Source organism: Coptis chinensis, chromosome 7, assembly GCF_015680905.1.
Source record: "Coptis chinensis isolate HL-2020 chromosome 7, ASM1568090v1, whole genome shotgun sequence".
In the NCBI taxonomy this organism is placed as follows: domain Eukaryota; kingdom Viridiplantae; phylum Streptophyta; class Magnoliopsida; order Ranunculales; family Ranunculaceae; genus Coptis; species Coptis chinensis.
In genome coordinates this window covers 82841116-82864109 of record NC_141462.1, presented here as the reverse complement: position 1 = coordinate 82864109, position 22994 = coordinate 82841116, and the positions used below count along the sequence as shown (strand labels likewise).

The window sequence follows — 22994 nt, the reverse complement described above, 5'->3', positions numbered from 1 at the left end:
CATAAACCACGGTTGGAAAATTTATATACCAATGTTTAAGGTAGTGGGGATGGGAGAATCATGCTGAAAAAAAAACTTGGTGAATGGTTTTAATGAATGCGTGTATATGAAAAGAAACCAATGATCAAAACAAAGATTTTTTATGGCAATTGAAATTGATATTTGGCATATAATTTTGTACCAGTCAAAACCAAAGAAAGTGGAAAATTTTGCTCAAAATTTATATTTCCTAATGGGTTTTTTCATGCTAGCTTTAAACTTTCCATGGATGGATTAACAAGATACTATTTTGTTGTTCAATGTTTCTTATTGATTTTACTCAAAAATGGCATTTTTCCATCTAAGGACTAAATCATGTCCAAATTTTATATGTTGAAATTACTATGAATTTCTTGAAACTGAAAGAGAAAGGGCTTTTGAAATTGGGCGGATTCATGATGGTTTCTCAAATGTATGTTTTATATAAGTGTAGTTTTGAACCTCATTTGAACAAATTTTTTTCAAGTTTCAGTGAACTATTATACATCAAATAATTCATCAAAATTGGGGAAGGTTTGTTTACTTCTTGAATGCCATCCTTGGTTAAGTACCATTTTAACAAAAATTAGAGTTCAAAGGTTTTATCCTCAAAGCTGAGGGTTGGAAAGCGAAAAAGGTGGCCGACTTTTTTCAGTTTTATCTTCACTTTGCCTACTATATGCTTGTACAATTTTACCTCGGATCGAATGGAAATCCGAAGATTTCTTTTATGAAAACCAATGGAGGGGTAGCATGTATGTCAAAGAATAATGGTTCATCAAAGAGTTACTAGGATGGGATCATCCATTATCAAATATATATATTATAAAAACATTCATATATATTTGGTTAATGGTACTTTTTAACGGGGAGGAAAAATGGATTCATTTTTGTTTTGCAAGCCACTTGGTAACTCCTTTTCGTTTAAACAAACATGGACACTTGTATATATTAAATGAATTTTGGCACCAGAATATGTTGAAAAATTGTTTTTTTAAACCAAATGATACTTTGATATGGATACGCGGTTCCGCGATGTTGCATCCATTGATTACATTGGTCGGGATAATAATTTTTTTTGCGAGGTTTATAAAGTATTTCAAACAAAGATTTTTATATGGCAATGCTTGCATGTCGGTTTTTTGGCATCTCATCATTTTCAAGTTTATCCCGTTGCACTTTGTGTGATTTTTCCTCAAACTTTAAATCATGTTTTCTTTTGTTTTAGAGATTTGGTGTGGCATTTTGTAGTATGAATGTTGGTAGTTTTAAGGACCTTTTATGTTTATTGAAATATATAAGGACGAAGGCATATTTGAAAAATTTGGATCGAGAAATGAAACAAGGTTTCAAGGTTTTTCCACTTACATCCATTGATTGAACACATTGCAAAAGCATAAAGAACAAATGCTTGTATATATTAAATGGTTTCCACCAAATCACATTAAAGCTATTCACTTCTATTTAATCAGTCTGCAAATTAGGGATCTTTGCCGGGTTCGTTTCATTAAAATTCCAATTTTCTTAACCCGGCCAATGTCAATTTGTCGGTTTATGGACTCAAGAAGCAATATGGAATTGGATTGAAACAACTTTATAAAGTTTTAAAGGATGAAATCATTGATTGTCAAAATCAAGCTCAATTACTATTTTAAGTTAGTGCTTTCTGCAAATTCCATGAAGTGCACTCAAGGTTTATCGAAGCAAATGGTACATTTCAAAAAACAACTTTAATAAAAATACATTTTCATCCGGACATTTCGAGATCTTTCTTTCCTTCCGCCGTTCTCGTCGGTGTGGTGGCATGATCCCCCAATGGTTGTAAATATGCAAGTCCTTTATGATGTATTAGGGTTATGTAAATTACGTTTGGTATAATAAAGGTTTATTCTTAACAAAAAAAAAAAAAAAACTTATGCAATATCTACTATGTATCTCAATATTACTCTCTATATATAGAGTACAGAGTAAATTACAGATAGAAACCGGTTTTGACGACTCTCATTTTATGGGGATAGGGAGCCATTGGACTCAGCCTTAATATATTATTTCTCTGATTTCTTGATGGGGGAGGGGTTCTAGGGACATATATTACGAAAACACACATACAAACTCATGGTTGTTACATTATGTTTAAGTTTTAGATTCGACTAATTTTTTACACATATAATCTTCTAACTACTTTAAATATTGTCACAAAAAATTATTCAAATCTGAAACTTGTAACCCCATCGAATGTAGTCAACAAATTAAGAATTTTGGTTAGTTGTGGACTATTCATTTTCACAAATTTTTATACTATATTTGGTAATTTTAGAGATTTTTTATTATTTGTGACAATATTTAGAATAATTAGAAAATCATATCTACAAAAAATTAACCTAATTAATCTAAAATATATAAATGTCCTAACGATTTTGAGTTTGTTAACGTGTTTTTATAACATATGTCCTCTCTCTTTCTTCATACAGGGATTACAGGCTGCAATAGTACTTCCAGTTACTCCGTTACAAGTGATTGCACACACCATGCCTCAAATTTGCCTAGCTAGGTAGCATATATCTATTTTCGTGACATTAATATTAGTTTAGCAATCCTATGAGAAATACCATGAAATAGTAAAATATAATGTTAATTAAACTATATATATATATATATATATATATATATATATATATATATATATATATATATATAGGTTTGGCTATACTGCCACTCTTATACTGCCACTCTAATCTCACACTTCTCCTCAGCCGTCCGATCTCGCCTCAAGATCTGATGATCTAATTCATTGATAAAACCGATATTTCAAAATTTCGCGTTATTTCAAAATATAAAAAAACGAAAATCACCAAAAACGCGAAATTGAGTTCTCTCTCTCTCTCGGCTTCTTTTTCTCCAAACCGTGCTTCTAGATTAAGGTATTTTTCACTTTTAATTCGTTTGATTTGTTGTTTAATTAGCTTGGATTCGTTTGAAATGGGATTTTTCACTTTTAATTCGTTTGGTATATTGGATTTGTTGTTTAATTAGCTTGGTTCTGTTTTTGTAATGGCGTGCTATTTGTGAGGTGCTTGTTCTACGTTGTGGTTCAGTTTTAATTTGACATTTTCCTTAATTATTTGTGCTATTCATGTTTGTGGGGATCAATATGCAGTGTCACATTTTTACCTAAAAGGTTGTTCTTATGTACAAGAATGGTGTTTTTGTATTAACTTGGGAAGTATTTACAGCACTGTGATTGTTACTCATTGCTTGATGTTTTGGATATCAAAAGGCAGCCGAAGACTAGGTTTTCATTGCTTGATGTTTTTTTTTTTTTCTTCTATTGCAGAATGGGAATTAGAGTGGCAGTATTAGAGTTTTGAACTCTGTCAAAGTTCGGTGAACTCTGTCAGAGTTTTAAATTCTGTCAGAGTTCGGTGAAATAGCATATTCGGTGAACTCTGTCAGAGTTTTAACTAGCATATTCGTGAACTCGTGAACTTGTAATTCCGAGTTGTAAGAACTCTGTCGAGTTTTAAATTACCGAAGTTCGTTAAGTAGCATATTCGATGAACTCTATCAGAGTTTTAAATTCTGTCAGAGTTCGGCAAAGTAGCATATTCGGTGAACTCTGTCAGAGTTTTAACTAGTATATTCGGTGAACTCTGTCAGAGTTGTGAATTCTTTCAGAGTTTTGAACTCAGTCAGAGTTCGGTGAACTCTGTCAGAGTTTTGAACTAGCATATTCGGTGAACTCTGTCAGAGTTTTGATGTTTAAGTTATCTACACTGTTTATGTACATTGGGATTTTTGTCTGTTTAAGTTATTTATATTTTTAATTTTTTCGATTTATAGAAATGGAGACAAAGACATCAATCAATATTGAAGAAGACGTAGTTGGGTCTTCGTCTACTAAAGGCCCTGTTCAAGACACGCAAACATCGAGTCTGGTGGAGAGTTCACCGTCTCAGGTGCTGATGATCTAATTCACTATCCAGAAGGTTGGTTACTATTTTTTTTTTCCTTTTCTAAACTGCAGAATTGAACATATTTATGACATTATGTGTTCATGTTTTTCATACCAGATGTTTCGAATGTCAAAGATTGTCTCAGAGAAGAATGAAGGTGCTAAAGAAATTGAAACTTCTCTTCCCCTTCAGACACATATGGCCGACTAGAATATTATCACATGCAAGGATAATTGTAAAAGGATGTATTTGTGGTTACTCATTCGAGATTCTCAATAATTTCAAGTGAACTTTTAGAGAGACAAGTAATGATCCATGACTCTCTTGCTTATCTAACTTGGAGGTTTTTACGTTCAGCTCTTTCTCTTCTAGGGAATCTATCTACACTGTATCAGATGAATCTGTAGGTTTGTCTCAAGATTATTTATGGTCTTCGTTACATATATTTCTATTCTTTGTTTTGCCTCATCTCTACTCCTAATGTAATGATAATAGAGTACGTACACTTTATGAGGTTGGTCATGTAAGCTTTTCTTGCCATTTGATCACAGCCTCACAGGAGGTGATTATGACAGTCAATAATATAAAGCTTTGCAGCAACTTATTCAGAGCAACTTGTTCAAAATATCTGTTGATTGTTAATTGTAGTATTACCTTTCAACCTCTGTCCCTAACAATTAATGTTGGGGAAATTTCTAATTCAATTACGTCTTCTGCTGCATTTTTTTTCGATAATACCAGAACCCGTTTTCTGCTACATTGATATACCTTAAAGTAGTTATCTATCATTCAGAGTTCAGGCTGTCCTGTTACAAATCTATCTTCATCTCGTGTACATAAATTACCTATCAATTTTTCGCTCATCTATTGACACCTCTCCTTATATCTGTCAAGTATTCTAGTCTCCTCTCTTTTCATTGTTCTGCTTTTCTTACTGAATCTCCATACTGTGGCTTCACCACCTAAGGCCAAGTCCCAATTCATTCATTGAGGTAAAGAAAGCAGGTGAGGCTGTAGGAGAAAAAATTGGCATTTAAACTATTGTATGTGTTTAAAAGTAACTGTGACAATGTATTTTACAAATACAAGTTACAACACTTGGTTTCTCCTCTACAAGGATTTTTTGTGTTCATATTTGTATAACAGAGAAACAACTAATCGATCAGTCTACACTTTGCAAGCCGGATCGGACACATGGCTTCTTAACCAAACAGTGTCAGCCACGATGGACTGAACATCATCATTCCTATGTCACTCCCACAGCGCATGACTAGTGTTCACAACCTTGAACCTTCCATGCTCGAAACTTGCTTCCCTAAAAAGTGATATTTCTGGTTTGGGATCAATATACCTACACAGACAAATATACTTAGTTACTTACTCTTCACCCAAAAGGAAGTGCAATAGTAACATCAACAATTAACTTACTTGCTAGCAAGGCCTTCACGGTTTCCCCCATCACCAATGGTGATATGAACTGGGCCGCAACTGTCAGCTTTGTCACTGTAAACGCGTGCCTGGTATTGCATTTTGAGAGAAAACTTAGTCAGTAGAAATTAAAGCACTCATGTAAATAAACCAAAATATCTTTGCACTTTGTGCTAACTGGACCAACGTCAATAAAGTCTTATCATCACCGGATTATTATAGGATTTCTAGCAGGACTGTCTTATGCCCGTTTGAACTCTTCATAGTCACAACAACATCAGACAATAAACAATCCAGCAAGGCAACCTAGTTGACAAGTAAAGATATTGGTTTAACCCAGAACTTCAGTAATATGAGATCAAGAAGTTTATTTTATTTTAAGATTTAACTGGTATGTGTACACCCCTTTATAAGTTCTACATGTATAATGATGTCAAAAGGTGCACTGCGGCAGGAAAAAAAATGTCAAAAGATAGAAAATTGTCAAATAGAAGTTGTTTCAAGATATAAGAGTACTATTGACATAATCATATAGGATCATATCAGTAAATAACTATATAATTCTAGGCGTAAATTATTGATCTGGTTCCCTCAATCCTCTTACTGACTCAGTGACTCGAGTTACGTACAAAAGATTCAGATAATTTTGTTTTCCTATTATTGTTATTGTGGTCGTTGTTCTTATTGTTACTGGTTTTCCTATTAGCAGAGCAGCAAAAATAAAAGTAGAAGGAAGATTGTCTACGAAACTTACAAAGCGTTCATATGCATGAACATGACCAGCAAAAACAACATCAACACGAGCCCCGTACAGCAATCCTTCCATGGATTTCTTCATACCATCAGATTTCTTCCAGTAATTAAATCACAGAGCTTTAATAATCTCATCAGCACCTGAGACGGTGAACTCTCCACCAGACTCGATGTTTGCAACCGTCGATCACCTTCAAATACACATTTCAAACTCTGACTCTGACAAGCATTTCAAGTACACCAGTGGCTTTATTTCAAGAAATGCAAGTATTCATGTCACACGCATGAATTGGCAACCCAAAAAAACATCAGTCTGCACTGATAACTTCTGCAAACTGTGATCTTTCTGCAAACTGTGAGCTTTCTGCAAGACTAGCAAGAAGATTATTTAGTATGGATTTTCTAGGAAATCCTTCCATCTCCTTATACTGTTGGTATAACTTCCATGCATTTTACAATGGCATTTTCTAATTCCACACTTAGGCGAGATGGGTCACGAACCTGCACTAATATCGTTTCAGCCATGGTCTTCAGATTCTTTGGATATATTAGAATTCCAACTATCCTGTAGAACGAAAAGTCGCTAAATCTTTTGAGAACATAATTAATTAATCTGAAGTAAGGATTTTCAGATGAGGTGATTTACCCGATTGTTGAAGGAGTATTCTTTTACGTGTTCTCTTCTGAATAACCCATTATGCCTACTCAAAAGTAAGGCATCGATGTCTTCCTTGGGTGGCAACGTGAACGAATACGAGTAACACTTTTGACCTGAGCGATACCGTGATAATCACGAAGAAGCACACCGATTTGAGATGGTGGTAACCTCTTCTTAGCAAACTTACAGATGTTATCCTAAACCAGAAAACATTATAAAAAAATAAAAAAGGATGAATAAATATTATAAAATAGATTTGAGGTTTTTATTGCTTACATCTTGAGATTGGACTTTGAGCCTGGTGAGCTTCTCTTGTATGTCAAACCGTATGCTTCATCGAAGAGATCTAGTTATAAGAAGCTTAGATCGAAAATTGAGAAACTTTCTCAGACTGAATAATGTTCTCAGAGACTGAATAATGTTCTTGTTGATCATAAAATTGATTAATTGTTTTTTTTTTTTTTGTTAAGACTTGATTAATTGTTTGGTAAACAGTTTTTCTAGATTCGAAAATTTCTGGAGTGGAGAAGAAGACGACCGTGAGAGATGATCAAACATTTCGCATTTTTTCGTTTTTTTTTATTTTGAAATAATGCGAAATTTTAAAATATCGGTTTTATCAGTGAATTAGATCATCAGATCTTGAGGCGAGATCGGACGGCTGAAGAGAAGTGTGAGATTAGAGTGGCAGTATAAGAGTGGCAGTATAGCCAAACCGATATATATATATATATATATATATACGGTTTGTCTAGAGTGCCACTCTTATAGTGACACCCTTATCTCACACTTCTCTTGGTCCGTCAGATCTGTTCTTTAGATTATCAGATCTAATTCACTAAAAAATCGCGAAATTTCAAAATTTCACACTATTTCAAAAACAAAAAAACTGAAACCGAAACCCAATTTTCTCTCTCCTATTACGAAGGTTTTCTCTCTCCTATTTCTATTCTCCAATTTTCCCAAATCCAAACCCAACAATTTTCGGTAAATCAAAAATGGAAAATTGAAACCAACTCAGTTCCATCTTCAAAACAGCCCCTTTACTAGAATCAGTTGCATTTCAACTAGGCCAAAGAGGAAAGCAGGTGTGAAAATCGACAAGTCAAAACTGAAAGAGTTGGTTAAGACTCTTTTAAGGAATTTTAATGATAAGAAACCTTTGGTTAATGTATTGGATAAGTATGTTAAGTTGATTAGAACCGAACATTGTTTTCATTTGTTTGAAGAACTTGGGAAGAGAGATAAGTGGCTTCAATGCCTCGAGGTTTGTTTTGTTTTTTTGTTTTTTTTTTTTTTTTTTTCACATTTTGATTGATATGGGGTTTGTTTATTAGACTATACTAGATTTGACATTTTGATTGAACTTGTGTAAGTACCATTTTTGGTTTAATCATCAAAATCAATAGTAGCTTTGAACTCATGGAAATGTTAGCACAATTTCCATCAATTTCAGTGTTGATGGAATTGCATCCGTCAATTTCAGTGTTGTTTCATGTCAGCACAATTTGATTATGTATGGGTTTTGTGCCTTGCAGGTCTAAGACAATCCCTCGGACAAACTTCGCCGACGCGGCCTCAACCATTTTTGTTCATATACAATGGAAAGCAAGGCAGCAACAAGGCAACAAGTACATGTGTTGTATTTGATTATGTTTGCTTAAGCTGTCAGTGACCGCCTTTTATCACTAAAAGCCTATCCTTTTTTGAATGTACAGTTTACATCAATCCAGCTAGGCTGGTTTAAGTCTCTGAAGGGGTAAGCTAGATTGAATGACTTGGTATGACTTCCAAGTCGTTGAGTACAAGCGAGTGAGTAGAGAGGATTTGCGTCGAGTTAGTTTTGGTAGTGTTGACCGAAGAGGACATTGCAATTGGAAGCTATAGTGGCATTTGGCCTTTTATATGTCGGTGTTTTACTGTGAACATATATATATATATACTTATGTTGATTGGCCTTTTATGTTATGTGAAGTATCATCGACAAATTAGAAATGGAGAATTCTATCATTGTATATGCTTCAAAGTATTAAGTAAAAGAAAATTTTCCTTCTGTTGATATTATGGATTTTTTTTTTGCTTTACTAAGATGATTCTTCTGACAGATCAAAAATAAAAATCATTAATACCTCGTAATGTATTTGACAAGGCTAGGAAAGAAGGTCCGCTCAGAATGCTCAGCATAAAAGAGTGCTGCATTGCTTTCATCAAGCTGAACCATTGTCGCCTTGAGGATGCTAAAACCAGACTCATCTATAACTCTTTTAATGTATCCTGTGTAATTTAAACCATCTGGCTTTATCATTGCCAGTGTCTTTTCTTTTTCAGTACTTGCATAACTTCCTGATCTACATTCCAATCAAAATTGCAGTTCAGTGAGATCTTTCAAAAAGTAGACATTGACATTGAAAGGAGTAGCACCAGTATTCAATTTTTCTTTCCTTAATGATAACACTGCTAAAGGAAGGTAATGGCGATGCAAGAAAGGACATTACACTGCTAAAGGAAGGTAATTTATTTTTCATAGAACATAGAAGTAGAACAAGCACTGCAGGTAGAATACATTGCACAAGGGAATTTTACCATAAAGTATGAAACAAACTTTCCATTAAGCATTTAATTTGAATCAATGACAGATATTTAATAAGAAAAATTGAGAGTAAACAAGTGAAGAAAGGAAATGGTACCTGGAAAACAGAGCAAGAGAGAGTAAGAGAGAGAACAAGTGTTTTAGCCATCAAGTAAGTAAGGAAGATAACGCGGGAAAACGAGTAACACTAACACACATCAATTGGTTTTGAGTATCTCCAAAACTGAAAAACACACGCCAATTGATATTCCAAACTTTAACCCACGCCACCTATTTTAACTCCATTTTCTTCCCATCATTGATAGTTTCCTCTCCTTGTGGAGCCACTCAGCCACATGTGACTCTTCATGTGAATTATAAAAGCTTACGATGATCAGATTACTTGGTGTGCAGAAAATGAATTGAGTGTGTCGTGTATTCAAATTATAAGCGATGGTTTGATACATTTGTGGAATAATATATACAACCTTTTTGCACACATGCATGCATTTCTAATCCGGATTAAAATTTATAAAACAGAAAGTTCAAATGAATAAAATTGTGAAACTGAAAAAGGCCTCCTATTACAGAGGATTGTGCCAAAGGCTATTGATGGCTTGAAAGAATGATACAGAGCCAGGTGCCCGTCCCTGTCCCTGCCTTTTGGTCGATCTGGCAATCCATCCACCATGAAGTTCTTTGCTAAATACAGGTACAAGCGTCTCCAGCTGCGATCGTTGGAGGAAGCAGGAAGCTACTGCAGATCTTTAAATGATCATTCAGAAATCAGGACAGCAAATAGATCAAACAAAAGGTGCAAGCAAACCCTATCAAAATGTTCCATGCGGCGATGCTGCCATTTGCTCAGTACTATAATACATTTGGCACCATTCTTATCTTCCATTGCAGGCCTTGTAAGCCTTTACGGACGATCCTTCGTTGCATTTAAAAATCGTAATCTATGTCAGTAATATTCTGGGAACTTGAACGCTTAACCAACTGTTCTTGCTCATTGTAAAGATCAAGGTTATCACATGGAGCAGGGAAGATTGTCCCAATCACACGTCCCTGAACAAAAGCACACTGGAAGATATGTTTCTTCTTGTACGTTGTACCCACTGACATATCCCGGAATGTGAGGTTCCTCAACGGTATATCATCACTTCCATGGAGTCGTACAGGAACACGAACTCCCTGGCCGTGGATCCCAATGAAACTGATATTTCCAAGGATTGTAATGATTTTATATGTTTCGTTTGATTCAGAAACTCAGATGCTGCAAATATCGGTCCTAGCAAGTACTAAGACCTTTAGAGACTAGTAAGAGAGAGATGAGGTTAATTACCTTGGCTTGCAGAACACAAAGCTTCCCGTAAGTAGGTAGTATAATCATCATCAATATAAGTTAAACAGCCATCTAAGCTAGAAGCAACAGAAACCATGTTTCCGACATCAAAGGTTTACTAAAAAGAGACAAATTTAAGGAATAATGCACTATATATATAGCAGCAAGCCTGCAAAGAGTACTCTCTCCAACTACTACAACAACAACAATACTAAATACTAACAACAGAGGTACATAGACGTCAGTGAAGAATCTTTTGTCAGACATTCATACTGTTTCATTCGGTTGCATACCATCCAGTATTTGAGAATACCCCTTCAACATTCTCAAGTGGAGGACCAAGACAGTTACAAGTAATGCTGGTCTTTTCCATTGATCTGTCAGAAGAATCATCTTAGTAAAGCAAAAAAAAAATCCATAATATCAACAGAAGGAAAATTTTCTTTTACTTAATACTTTGAAGCATATACAATGATAGAATTCTCCATTTCTAATTTGTCGATGATACTTCACATAACATAAAAGGCCAATCAACATAAGTATATATATATATGTTCACAGTAAAACACCGACATATAAAAGGCCAAATGCCACTATAGCTTCCAATTGCAATGTCCTCTTCGGTCAACACTACCAAAACTAACTCGACGCAAATCCTCTCTACTCACTCGCTTGTACTCAACGACTTGGAAGTCATACCAAGTCATTCAATCTAGCTTACCCCTTCAGAGACTTAAACCAGCCTAGCTGGATTGATGTAAACTGTACATTCAAAAAAGGATAGGCTTTTAGTGATAAAAGGCGGTCACTGACAGCTTAAGCAAACATAATCAAATACAACACATGTACTTGTTGCCTTGTTGCTGCCTTGCTTTCCATTGTATATGAACAAAAATGGTTGAGGCCGCGTCGGCGAAGTTTGTCCGAGGGATTGTCTTAGACCTGCAAGGCACAAAACCCATACATAATCAAATTGTGCTGACATGAAACAACACTGAAATTGACGGATGCAATTCCATCAACACTGAAATTGATGGAAATTGTGCTAACATTTCCATGAGTTCAAAGCTACTATTGATTTTGATGATTAAACCAAAAATGGTACTTACACAAGTTCAATCAAAATGTCAAATCTAGTATAGTCTAATAAACAAACCCCATATCAATCAAAATGTGAAAAAAAAAAAACAAAAAACAAAAAAACAAAACAAACCTCGAGGCATTGAAGCCACTTATCTCTCTTCCCAAGTTCTTCAAACAAATGAAAACAATGTTCGGTTCTAATCAACTTAACATACTTATCCAATACATTAACCAAAGGTTTCTTATCATTAAAATTCCTTAAAAGAGTCTTAACCAACTCTTCAGTTTCTGACTTGTCGATTTTCACACCTGCTTTCCTCTTTGGCCTAGTTGAAATGCAACTGATTCTAGTAAAGGGGCTGTTTTGAAGATGGAACTGAGTTGGTTTCAATTTTCCATTTTTGATTTACCGAAAATTGTTGGGTTTGGATTTGGGAAAATTGGAGAATAGAAATAGGAGAGAGAAAACCTTCGTAATAGGAGAGAGAAAATTGGGTTTCGGTTTCAGTTTTTTTTTTTTGAAATAGTGTGAAATTTTGAAATTTCGCGATTTTTTAGTGAATTAGATCTGATAATCTAAAGAACAGATCTGACGGACCAAGAGAAGTGTGAGATAAGGGTGTCACTATAAGAGTGGCACTCTAGACAAACCCGATATATATATATATATATGTTTGTCTATATATAAATGCCACTCTTATAGTGACACCCTTATCTCACACTTCTTCTGGTCTCTCAGATCTGTTCATCAGATCACCAGATCTAGTTCGAAATAAAAATTGTGAAATTTCAAAATTTCGAACTAATTCAAAAACTGAAAAACGAAAAACACGAAATTCTCACTAAAACCCAATTCCATCGCTCCAGAGAGAGTTCTCTTGACGCCATTAACGACCACCTGAGCTCTCTTGACAGCACTCAACCAACGACCAAACCCCACCGAAATCGGGTTTTTAATCCCAAAAAAAAAACCAACGCTATGGTATAGCCAAAACTCGATTTCCCCACTCTTCACAAATCGCGATTTGACTCCATTACTGCCTTTCAAAGCTTCGCATGCAGAACGTATCCATACGTATGGGCATCGTATATATTCGTATACGGTGGACTTGCTTTATGGACTACTTATAGATGGAGAAAACTTCGTAACACTGAAAACAGAGTCAGACTTCTTCAACAACGTCTTCGTTAACTTGTTGAAGCTGAAGAGCTTTCTTCTTCTTCTTCTTCAGCCACAATTGATAAACCCAAGGAATAGTTATTAGGTAATGTGTTTGAAGAAAATGTTAACCCCTCATTATATTTAGTTTTGTTTTTGGAATGTGGTTATGATTGTTTTTGGTGTTTTTTAGGTTGCCCGGCGAGGAAATGTGGAATTGGATCAGAATGGATAAATGGGTAGGAGTTATTTTTTGGCTTTTGAATTGATATTTTGGGAGTATTGATAAATTGATTAGGGTTTAGGGTTTTTGGTGAATGAAGGGTATTTTGGTTATTGTGATGAGTTTTACTGTAATGTGTTACGGTTTAAGATGTAGGTAGTGTGATACATTTGGTAGTTCACAAATGAATTCACATGTTTTATGGAATTCAGAAAATGCGCAAATGATAGTGTTTGTGATTTTTTGTAAAAGTTATATAATGTCTTTGAATGAATGCAGTTTCGAATAAGAATAAAAATTATTGCATTATGAACCATAGTTTTAGTATAGTTATTGAGGCCGTGACACAATAACTTCATATTTGATCCCTATGGTTTTACTTGTCTTGTTTCTGCCTATGTGTTTCCATTCTTAAGCGATCATACACATAGGTATTTAAGATTGTTTGGCTATGTATGAAGATGAGGCCTTCTTGTCGAGTAAAGTCGTCACTCTAGCAAGGTATATGATCATTTATATAGTTCATATCATATATTCTACTACATTTTAGGGTTAGTGCATATTCATGACTCGAGTCTTTGGTACCAAGTCCTTTAGAATTGCTCACTAAAATTAGACTTTTATCGAAACAAAACCACTCAAATATGCATTGTGTTAGTAAAGTGAGATATGGGATTTTTATAAAAGTGTAAATGAAAAACTGTTGCCACTTAGAAGTATGTTGTGGGCTATGAAACTTTTATGACTTTATATTTCTAGTGTTCTTACCTTCCATTTTTCTAGGAGCCGTAACTAAAACATTTCTTGAAGCTTTAAAAGGTGACATATTAAATCTTTGTGGTGTTGTACTTTTGCTTTGTCTTTGTCATGTTTTAGTTCCACTAAGATTTCGTTTTATTGCAATTATCTTGCACTTATCCTTTAGTGACTTTATAAAGATTGAAATTCAGATTCTTTGTAAAATCTTTCACTTTTGGAGCTTGATCATCAAATTGAAAAGAAAAGAAACACTATGAGTTTTTTGGAGGGCCGCAATTGTATTCTTAAAAGGTAGTTTCTCGTTGTGGCCTTGTAGGTCAAGTATCCATGTTTGTGTTTAACTGTCTTTTTATGATTTTCGATGCATTATAGGATTGAAGCTGTGGGTCAGATTGATTGAGGATATGTTCACGGGTATAAAGGTTGTTGATTTTGACGGGAGTGAAATTAGGCTCTCCCTGGAGACATTCATTCCAACTTTGGATGACTTCTTTTCTCAACAGAAGATGGTATTCACCAGTGATCCTCCTACAGTAAATCATGAGTTGTTTATAGAAGTTTATAGAAGCAACTGCGGATCAACAAAAGCTGGCATTCAAGAACTCTGCAGACAATAGAGGAAGGTGGTGCAATGTTGGGCTCTGGAAATATTCTCGACATCCAAATTATTTTGGCGAGGTTAGTTGATCTTTCCTTATTTTCTTTTAATCTTGTGAACAGTTAATTCTCTTTAACTTGAGCAGTGATAGGTGCATCTTCTACCTACACACAAACATTATAATTTCTGATGAGTAGCTTTCTTGTTTGGTTATCTGGCGAAATGGAGCACTTGCTTATACAACCTATACTTCAAATTGATATTAAGTTCACTTTCCAAATTTCCTTTGTTTTTATCTCCTTAAAATAGTGCTATTACCAATATCTGGAAGCACAGACATGTACGGATGTACAATGTGAACATGCAAAGAGCATTACAAAGTTTAAATTATCATTGGTTTTTTGGGAGTGATGCAGATTTTCCTATGGTGGGGAGTTTTTGTGGCTTCCACTTCAGTACTGGAAGGTGCAGAATGGCTTGTAATCCATGGACCAGTATTTCTTACTCTTTTGTTACTTTTTGTCAGTGGCATTCCATTGCTTGAGGTTAGTATTCCCTGGTTTTAAATCTCATATGATGTAACAGCAAAAGATGGAAAATTTTCTAATGTTCTTGCAAAAATTTGTTGGTGCAAAAATCAGCCGATCAGAAGTTTAGCAATAGACCAGAATATGTGTTCTATAAAAGAACAACGAGGTCAGTCATTTTGCCTTAATACCTTCCAAGTTAAGTGTCCAGTCAAGAAGAAATGTCAAGTACTATATTTTGTTATTTCGTGTTTTCTGCAGTCCACTAATTCCACTGCCTCCATTTGTGTATGACAAGCTGCCAGCTTGGTTCAAAGTTGTTTTCCTTTTCGAGTTCCCCATTTATAGTCGTATCTTCATCAAGGTGAAATGTTGAATTGGTAAGCTTTTGCTTTGGGAAAAACAAACTTCATTTTGGCTTGGACACAGATGCACAACACTCAACTTAAACATAACCGATTTTCATATATTATATATACAACAATTTGAGGTGTTTTCCAGTATGGCATTTCCTTGGTAATTCTCAAGATTATTTTCATGTTTGCAAGGTATAGAAAAGACCAGAGACAAGCAAGCAAGGAATTGAAGATGGGATGATGATTTGAAAATCCAGCTACGGTTTCACTGCTGACCATTTAAGTTCTACATATCGCAACTCCTTTCAAAATTCAAATTGCAAGTTTCTGAAGATTTTGAAATAATTTTGTTCTCATAGCTTTGTTGTATATTTATGTATTATTCGTATGATAAGAAGATTACAGATGTTGGCGATTGATTGTCCGAGTTCAACTCAAGCTTTTCGATAACAATTGGCTATATCATTAATGGGATTTCAAAGCATTCTATGCCCACCATCCTGTTTAGTGCTGTTATGCTGCACTTCTAACTGCTGTTTTCAGTTGGTAACACAAGCGTTGTGTCTAGACTCTAGACAGTATCATTGAGTAATAGATGGAAGCTATAGGCGATGGATAATTAAACACCCTGTGTAATTCAATAGATGGTGGTCAATTTTCAGAATTAATTGTTAAAGCATCTATTATTGGAGTTCTCAACATGACCATCATTTTCTTTTTGCTAAAGGGTAATTGTATTGAGAAAAAAGAAAAATTTGCTGTTTACACGTGAGAGCCTTGTGTAGGCACTCCAACAATTTGTGAGTAGAATACAATGCAAAAAATTACACTGTAAATCTGTACTAGGTTCACAACAAAAAAATATCTGTACTACCTAAAGTGTTGATTTACATGACCATCTTGCTTGGTCTTTCAAAAAATTTCAAAGCCGAAAGAAAATAAATTTTTGAATAGGAGCTGCAAAGCATAGTAACGTACCATTCTACCAGAGTAAGGTAGCGTTTGTCGAAACTCAGACGAGTTTCTTGAATTGACCAATGGCTAAATCAGAAACTTTCATCCTCTCCATGAGTTGACGCTAGCAAAGTACAAAGTTTTGTGCATTACGACTTATATTGGGTATTGACTATTGAGTGGGAGCTCTGTGCAATAACTAGTGCTTGTTTATTTTCACGTTGTTTCAAAACCTCAAATTGCCACATTAGGACATCCCCCAAGTTTATTTTTTGGAAAACTCACTTAACTTGGACTCGATATTCACATTTTTAAAAAGGTTATGCGAAGACAAGAATCACTCTATACATGGAATGACGACCTCCGACAAGCTATAGTGCAACAAGCTCGTCGGTCCACTTGTCTTATTGATGCTTTCCAGGGAGATGATAGCACCGGATCTGGAATCGGATGCTTGAGAATGTGACATGAATATATATGAAACCCAAAATGAAGGCATACAAGGTAAACAAGAGCAAAAATTTTTGCCGAGGAGTTCCTTCTTAAGAAAGCACCGACAGAAAAATAACATCCAATTGTCGAAGCAATGATCCTAAGTGCCGACTCCCAGTTGAATATTGTTAAGTAAACAAGGGCCTTAATTTTGCTTTGGACACCTCCCATGTCCCCGCTTCTAGATCCTCACTTGATGAAGGACACGCTATATCGACACAGGGGGTGCCAACTTGTGTTCTTCCGTAAGCCTTGATAATCGCGGCCTCTGCAAAAAAATGACATCGAGATAAGAGTATTAAAAGGGGTTGCTAGTTTTACATTATCCGTGTAGCTAATTAAGCGCTACATACCTCTATTCTAAAAAGCAAACATTGTTGCCTTTTCAATTTGAAAGAGCCTCAACCTGATTCAAAGTTAAATTACTATTATCACACGAGTTGGTACTTTGCCAAAATATTATGATACATTGAGTTAAATTAGACAATACGGGTCATTTTCATAAAAAAAAAAATTGATACAACCTATGGAAATCACTAGTTATTTCCAACAAACAACTATTTTCAATCTTGATGTAAAACAAGAATCCTACTATCTAACATCTCGCAGACCATGCCAACAAGGATCATGCAATGGAAGCCATTTCTCCCATACATTAGGTACTATCTAACATCTCATGAGACCATGCCACTTCTCCCATACATAGCGATGGAAGCCATTAACATATTTCTATCCAAGATAGTTTGCACCGTCGAGCCGGTTGGGACGAAGGATGCCTACCTCTAGTTAGGCAGACCTGCATTCCTTGGAGTCGTCCTCACGAAAAGTGATATGAAAATAATATATATGAAAAGCTTACCCGAGCAACAACACCCATCTTCTCTAACTTTTGGACTGCATCATCCACATCAAAGTCACGGTTTCCACCAAATTCTTCAAGATTGATCACCATACGTGCTCCCAACCCAATGTATGCGTGTTTTCTACCTAGATTAATTGATAAGATAGCAAGGCCACAACGAGAAACTACCTTTTAAGAATACAATTCGCGCCCTCCAAAAACTCATAGTGTTTCTTTTCTTTTCAATTTGATGATCAAGCTCCAAAAGTTTGAAGATTTACTGAATGAATTTCAATCTTTATAAAGTCACTAAAGGATAAGTGCAAGATAATTGCAATAAAACGAAATCTTAGTGGAACTAAAACATGACAAAGACAGCAAAAGTACAACACCACAGCACGAATATGTCAGCTTAAAGCTTCAAGAAATGTTTTAGTTACGGCTCCTAGAAAAATGGAAGGTAAGAACACTAGAAATATAAAGTCATAAAAAGTTTCATAGCCCACAACATACTTCTAAGTGGCAACAGTTTTTCATTTACACTTTTATAAAAATCCCATATCTCACTTTACTAACACAATGCATATTTGAGTGGTTTTGCTCGATAAAAGTCTAATTTTAGTGAGCAATTCTAAAGGACTTGGTACCAGCACTCGAGTCATGAATATGCACTAACCCTAAAATGTAGTAGAATATATGATATGAACTATATAAATGATCATATACCTTGCTAGAGGCGACAGCTTACTCGACAAGAAGGCCTCATACTGTCATACATAGCCAAACAATCTTAAATACCTATGTGTATGACTGCTTAAGAATGGAAACACATAGGCAGGAAAGCAAGACAAGTAAAACCATAGGGATCAAATATGAAGTTATTGTGTCACGGCCTCAATAACTATACTAAAACTATGGTTCATAATGCAATAATTTTTATTCTTATTCGAAACTGCATTCATTCAAAGACATTATATAACTTTTACAAAAAATCACAAACACTATCATTTATACATTTTTCTGAATTCCATAAAACATGTGAATTCATTTGTGAACTACCAAATGTATCACACTACCTACATCTTAAACCGTAACACATTACAATTAAAACTCATCACAATAACCAAAATACCCTTCATTCACCAAAACCCTAAACCCTAATCAATTTATCAATACTCCCAAAATATCAATTCAAAAGCCAAAAAATAACTCCTACCCATTTATCCATTCTGATCCAATTCCACATTTCCTTGCCGGGCAACCTAAAAAACACCAAAAACAATCATAACCACATTCCAAAAACAAAACTAAATATAATGAGGGGTTAACATTTTCTTCAAACACATTACCTAATAACTATTCCTTGGGTTTATCAATTGTGGCTGAAGAAGAAGAAGAAGAAAGCTCTTCAGCTTCAACAAGTTAACGAAGACGTTGTTGAAGAAGTCTGACTCTGTTTTCAGTGTTACGAAGTTTTCTCCATCTATAAGTAGTCCATAAAGCAAGTCCACCGTATACGAATATATACGATGCCCATAATGCATGGATACGTTCTGCATGCGAAGCTTTGAAAGGCAGTAATGGAGTCAAATCGCGATTTGTGAAGAGTGGGGAAATCGAGTTTTGGCTATACCATAGCGTTGGGTTTTTTTTTGGGATTAAAACCGACTGATTTCGGTGGGGTTTGGTCGTTGGTTGAGTGCTGTCAAGAGAGCTCAGGTGGTCGTTAATGGCGTCAAGAGAACTCTCTCTGGAGCGATGGAATTGGGTTTTAGTGAGAATTTCGTGTTTTTCGTTTTTCAGTTTTTGAATTAGTTCGAAATTTTGAAATTTCACAATTTTTATTTCGAACTAGATCTGGTGATCTGATGAACAGATCCGAGAGACTAGAAGAAGTGTGAGATAAGGGTGTCACTATAAGAGTGGCACCCTAGACAAACCGTATATATATATATATATATATATATATATATATATATATATATATATATATATATATATATATATATATATATATATATATATCTGATCCGATCTTAGAAGTACGTACTTAACTTATTAATTAACGGACTAAACCTTACAGAATATCAACGAGATTTAGTAATCCAAAAACACTAAAAAAACCCCACCGTAATCTCTCTCTCTTATTTCTCTCTTTCCCTCCCTATTTTCTCTCCCCCATTACGTGACTCTCTCTCTCTCCCTCTTCCTCTCCCTCACGATTCGCTCTCTTTTCTCACGACTTAAATCTTTTTCTTTTCTCTCTTCCACCAAAAAAAAAAAAAAAAAACCATTCATATTCTCCTTCTAGTACTTTTTCTTCGGTAAATAAGGACAATTTCACTATTGTTTGAAGGTATTTGGTGCTACTTATGTTTTTTTAACAATATCATATTGAAGTAGAACTAGAATATTTTGCATATAGTCTTTTTTTTTTCCCCGATGGAATATATTGTATTTCTAGTAGTTGTAGTATGACACATTAGCTTCCAGTTTAACATTATATTGATTTTAAATAATTTTAAATTTAAGAGAGTGGTTTGGAGTTGAAGTGTTTATTACTTACGATTATATAACTCAAAGAATTACAATGTATAGTTCAAAAAATAAATCGGTACTACTTTGGCGTTGGTGTTGTTTAAGAAACTCTGAAATTAAAATAAAAATGAATGTCACACTCTTTGATTCTTCATTTTCAATTATCACATACTACCATAGTACCACAGTGCATAAAAGACCATGCTACGAGAATAAACCGCAACGGTCATGCATGTTGAAATTGTCTATATGTGTGAGCACTAAGTTGGGTGACCGTGCAAACAAAAAATAAAAATGCTTAGTTGGGTGACGAATCAAGCAATCTTGGTAAGCTTATTGGCATTCAGATGGTCTTCAAGTGGGCCATCAGTTGACAAGATGTGCTGTTAGATTACACCCATAGAAGGAAGTTTTAAATTGAATGACGCTTTAAATGATACATGCATGCAGGGAATGGGCATGGAGGAACCATCAAAGATAGTGCAGGAAGAGTGGTAATTGCACTCTATAGAGATGGGAGAGGGGACTTGTCCTTACTTGGATGTAAATGCATAGTATAAACAATACTTTACAGATGCCACTAACTACACACACTACACTATTTACGCATTATCTCCATTTGTTTATTATACTTATTAGTAGGTACTGTACGTGCTAAAATAATAATTAATTATTATTGCATATATAGTGCTTTTTGGTAATGAGTTTAATTTTTTTTTGTGTCAGGTTATAGTGAAATGGAGAATCCGGAAGTCGATGTAGAGAGTGGGAGCTTAGGTGCTGAAAATATTGAGATTTACACTCCTCAAGTATTAAACGGCGTGAAGCCAAAAGTAGGTCAGGAGTTTGAATCATTGGATAATGTTTACAACTTTTACAATGAATATGCAAAAATAGCTGGGTTTAGTGTACGTAGTTGGTCTCAGCAGAAGAAGGATGGTGCAACAATAAGAAAGGAATATGTTTGTTATAAACAAGGAAAAAATTCACTAGTAGCGGATGTTGGGAAAAAAAGGCGTCGGGGTAATACAAAAGAAGATTGTAAGGCAAAAATAGCATTAACAAAGACAAAATCTGGTGCATTTGTAGTTAGTGTATTTATTGAGGGGCATACTCACTCGTTGTCAACACCGAGTAGAGTACACTTTCTAAGATCTCACCGTGGCTTTTCTACTGCCCAAAAATGTTTAACGCAACAACTTGCCATGGTTAATATACCACAACATCAACAATTCAACTTGCTTGGTGTGCAGTCAGGTGGGATAGAAAACATTGGTTTTATACAGAGGGATTTATATAACCAGAAAAAGAACAAGCGTAATGTGGTGAGGGGCCACGATGGAGATATGTTTCACGAGTACTTAAAATTGGAACAAGCAAAGAATCCTTCTTTCACTTTTAAAATTGAGGCAGATGTTGGACAAAAGATTACTCATTGTTTTTGGACAGATGCAACCTCTAGGCGAGCATACAAGTTTTTTGGAGACGTGGTTATTTTTGATACTACGTATAAAACCAATCGATATGGATTGATTTTCGCACCATTATATGGGGTTAATAATCATGGCCAGACCGTTTTATTTGCTTGTACATTTTTATGTGATGAGACTGCAGTTACGTTTGGTTGGTTATTCGACCAATTTTAAAAGCTATGCCGAAAAAACGCGAAGATGATTATAACAGTCGGGGATCCAAAGAATGACAAAAGCCATTTCTCTAGCTCTTCCAAATACTTATCACAGGTATTATAATTTTTGTTTTGTTTTATTTTTCTTTCTTTTGGCATATTAAATATGGGTATTGTGTCACAGGTACTGCAGTTGGCACATATTGACAAAATTCTCGGAGAGATTAGATACAATTAAGTATATTGAGTACTACAGTGAGTTCTCAAGTTGCATATGGAGATGTGAGACAAAGGACGAGTTTGACTCCAAATGGACTGATCTTGTTGAGAGGAGTGGTTTACATGAAAAGAAATGGTTATAGTCATTGTACGATATTCGTTCACAATGGGTGCCTGCATATGTGAATCATATTTTCTCTGCTGGTATGTCAAGTAGTCAATGAGCGGAAAGCGCTCATTCATTCTACAAGAGGTATGTTTCCAAGGAAAATTCTTTAGTAGATTTTATGATTCAGTTTGGTAGGGGACTTATGCACCAACGCCATGAAGAATTAATGGCATATAACAAAGATATGATTGAGAAACCTAAATTGAAAATGCCCCATAATTTTTTGGTACACATGGCTGATGTTTATACACTTGAGATATTTTTTAAATTTCAAGATGAGTTGTGGGAGAGCTTGAATTATAGATTTGAGCTTCTTGGTGACAATGACAGGTTGTTGTATTTATAAAGTTGAAAGGAAAATCTTGGGGAAGAAAATGGTGGAAAAGTATAGAGTCTTTGGAAATTTGTTATAAAAAAATTTGGATTTTGCTTCATGCAGGTTGCAAGATGTTTGAAAGCTCGGGGGTCATTTGTAGACACGTATTGGGATATTTGAACAAAATGCATGATTTTGATAAATTGCCGAACCAATACATTTTAAAGAGATGGTGTAAAGTTGGAAAATCAGAGACAGTCATTGATGATGGTGGAATGGAGATACAAGATGATAAACTATACCTCATGAAGAGGAATGAACTTATTCAAATGTCTACCGTTGTAGTTGATAAAGCTCTTAGAAGTAAAGAAGCAATTAAAGTATATACTGATGCTTTAGATGGTGCACT

The 22994-nt window shown here is 35.0% G+C and overlaps 1 protein-coding gene and 7 long non-coding RNA genes across 14 annotated transcripts; 6 read left to right on the top strand and 2 right to left on the bottom strand.

Annotated features, from left to right (window-relative positions):
• The first annotated feature begins 2829 nt into the window (after positions 1–2829).
• LOC147489390 (uncharacterized) lies at positions 2830–4579 on the top strand. Of its 2 annotated transcripts, none has more exons than XR_015201569.1 (3): positions 2830–2939; positions 3859–4004; positions 4089–4579. It is a non-coding gene; the product is annotated as an uncharacterized LOC147489390 (long non-coding RNA). The 2 variants fall into 2 exon arrangements; XR_015201570.1 differs by lacking the exon at positions 2830–2939 and adding an exon at positions 3725–3752.
• A 404-nt stretch (positions 4580–4983) lies between these two features.
• Positions 4984–7368, bottom strand: LOC147489389 (putative purple acid phosphatase 20). Of its 6 annotated transcripts, none has more exons than XM_086571780.1 (6): positions 7087–7368; positions 6799–7007; positions 6654–6717; positions 6154–6516; positions 5400–5488; positions 4984–5322 (listed from the first exon to the last, which is right to left on the bottom strand). In XM_086571780.1, exons 4-6 carry the CDS (start codon positions 6235–6237, stop codon positions 5223–5225), a joined length of 273 nt encoding a protein of 90 aa, XP_086427906.1. In that variant the 5' UTR covers positions 6238–6516; positions 6654–6717; positions 6799–7007; positions 7087–7368; the 3' UTR covers positions 4984–5222. The 6 variants fall into 6 exon arrangements, with proteins under 6 accessions (XP_086427906.1, XP_086427907.1, XP_086427902.1 ...); XM_086571781.1 differs by having other exon boundaries at positions 6154–6524; positions 7087–7331; XM_086571776.1 differs by having other exon boundaries at positions 6154–6498; positions 7087–7278.
• A 563-nt stretch (positions 7369–7931) lies between these two features.
• LOC147489388 (uncharacterized) lies at positions 7932–8869 on the top strand. Its single transcript, XR_015201843.1, has 2 exons — positions 7932–8077; positions 8349–8869. It is a non-coding gene; the product is annotated as an uncharacterized LOC147489388 (long non-coding RNA).
• A 75-nt stretch (positions 8870–8944) lies between these two features.
• On the top strand, positions 8945–10723 carry LOC147489387 (uncharacterized). Its single transcript, XR_015201844.1, has 3 exons — positions 8945–9079; positions 9182–9319; positions 9970–10723. It is a non-coding gene; the product is annotated as an uncharacterized LOC147489387 (long non-coding RNA).
• Positions 10724–11147: 424 nt separating this feature from the next.
• On the bottom strand, positions 11148–12363 carry LOC147489386 (uncharacterized). The gene is made up of 2 exons (XR_015201842.1): positions 11938–12363; positions 11148–11666 (listed from the first exon to the last, which is right to left on the bottom strand). It is a non-coding gene; the product is annotated as an uncharacterized LOC147489386 (long non-coding RNA).
• A 139-nt stretch (positions 12364–12502) lies between these two features.
• LOC147489385 (uncharacterized) lies at positions 12503–13430 on the top strand. The gene is made up of 2 exons (XR_015203161.1): positions 12503–13072; positions 13160–13430. It is a non-coding gene; the product is annotated as an uncharacterized LOC147489385 (long non-coding RNA).
• A 729-nt stretch (positions 13431–14159) lies between these two features.
• LOC147489384 (uncharacterized) lies at positions 14160–15096 on the top strand. Its single transcript, XR_015203160.1, has 3 exons — positions 14160–14239; positions 14321–14626; positions 14963–15096. It is a non-coding gene; the product is annotated as an uncharacterized LOC147489384 (long non-coding RNA).
• An 82-nt stretch (positions 15097–15178) lies between these two features.
• Positions 15179–15927, top strand: LOC147489383 (uncharacterized). The gene is made up of 3 exons (XR_015203159.1): positions 15179–15242; positions 15335–15453; positions 15622–15927. It is a non-coding gene; the product is annotated as an uncharacterized LOC147489383 (long non-coding RNA).
• Positions 15928–22994: the final 7067 nt, after the last annotated feature.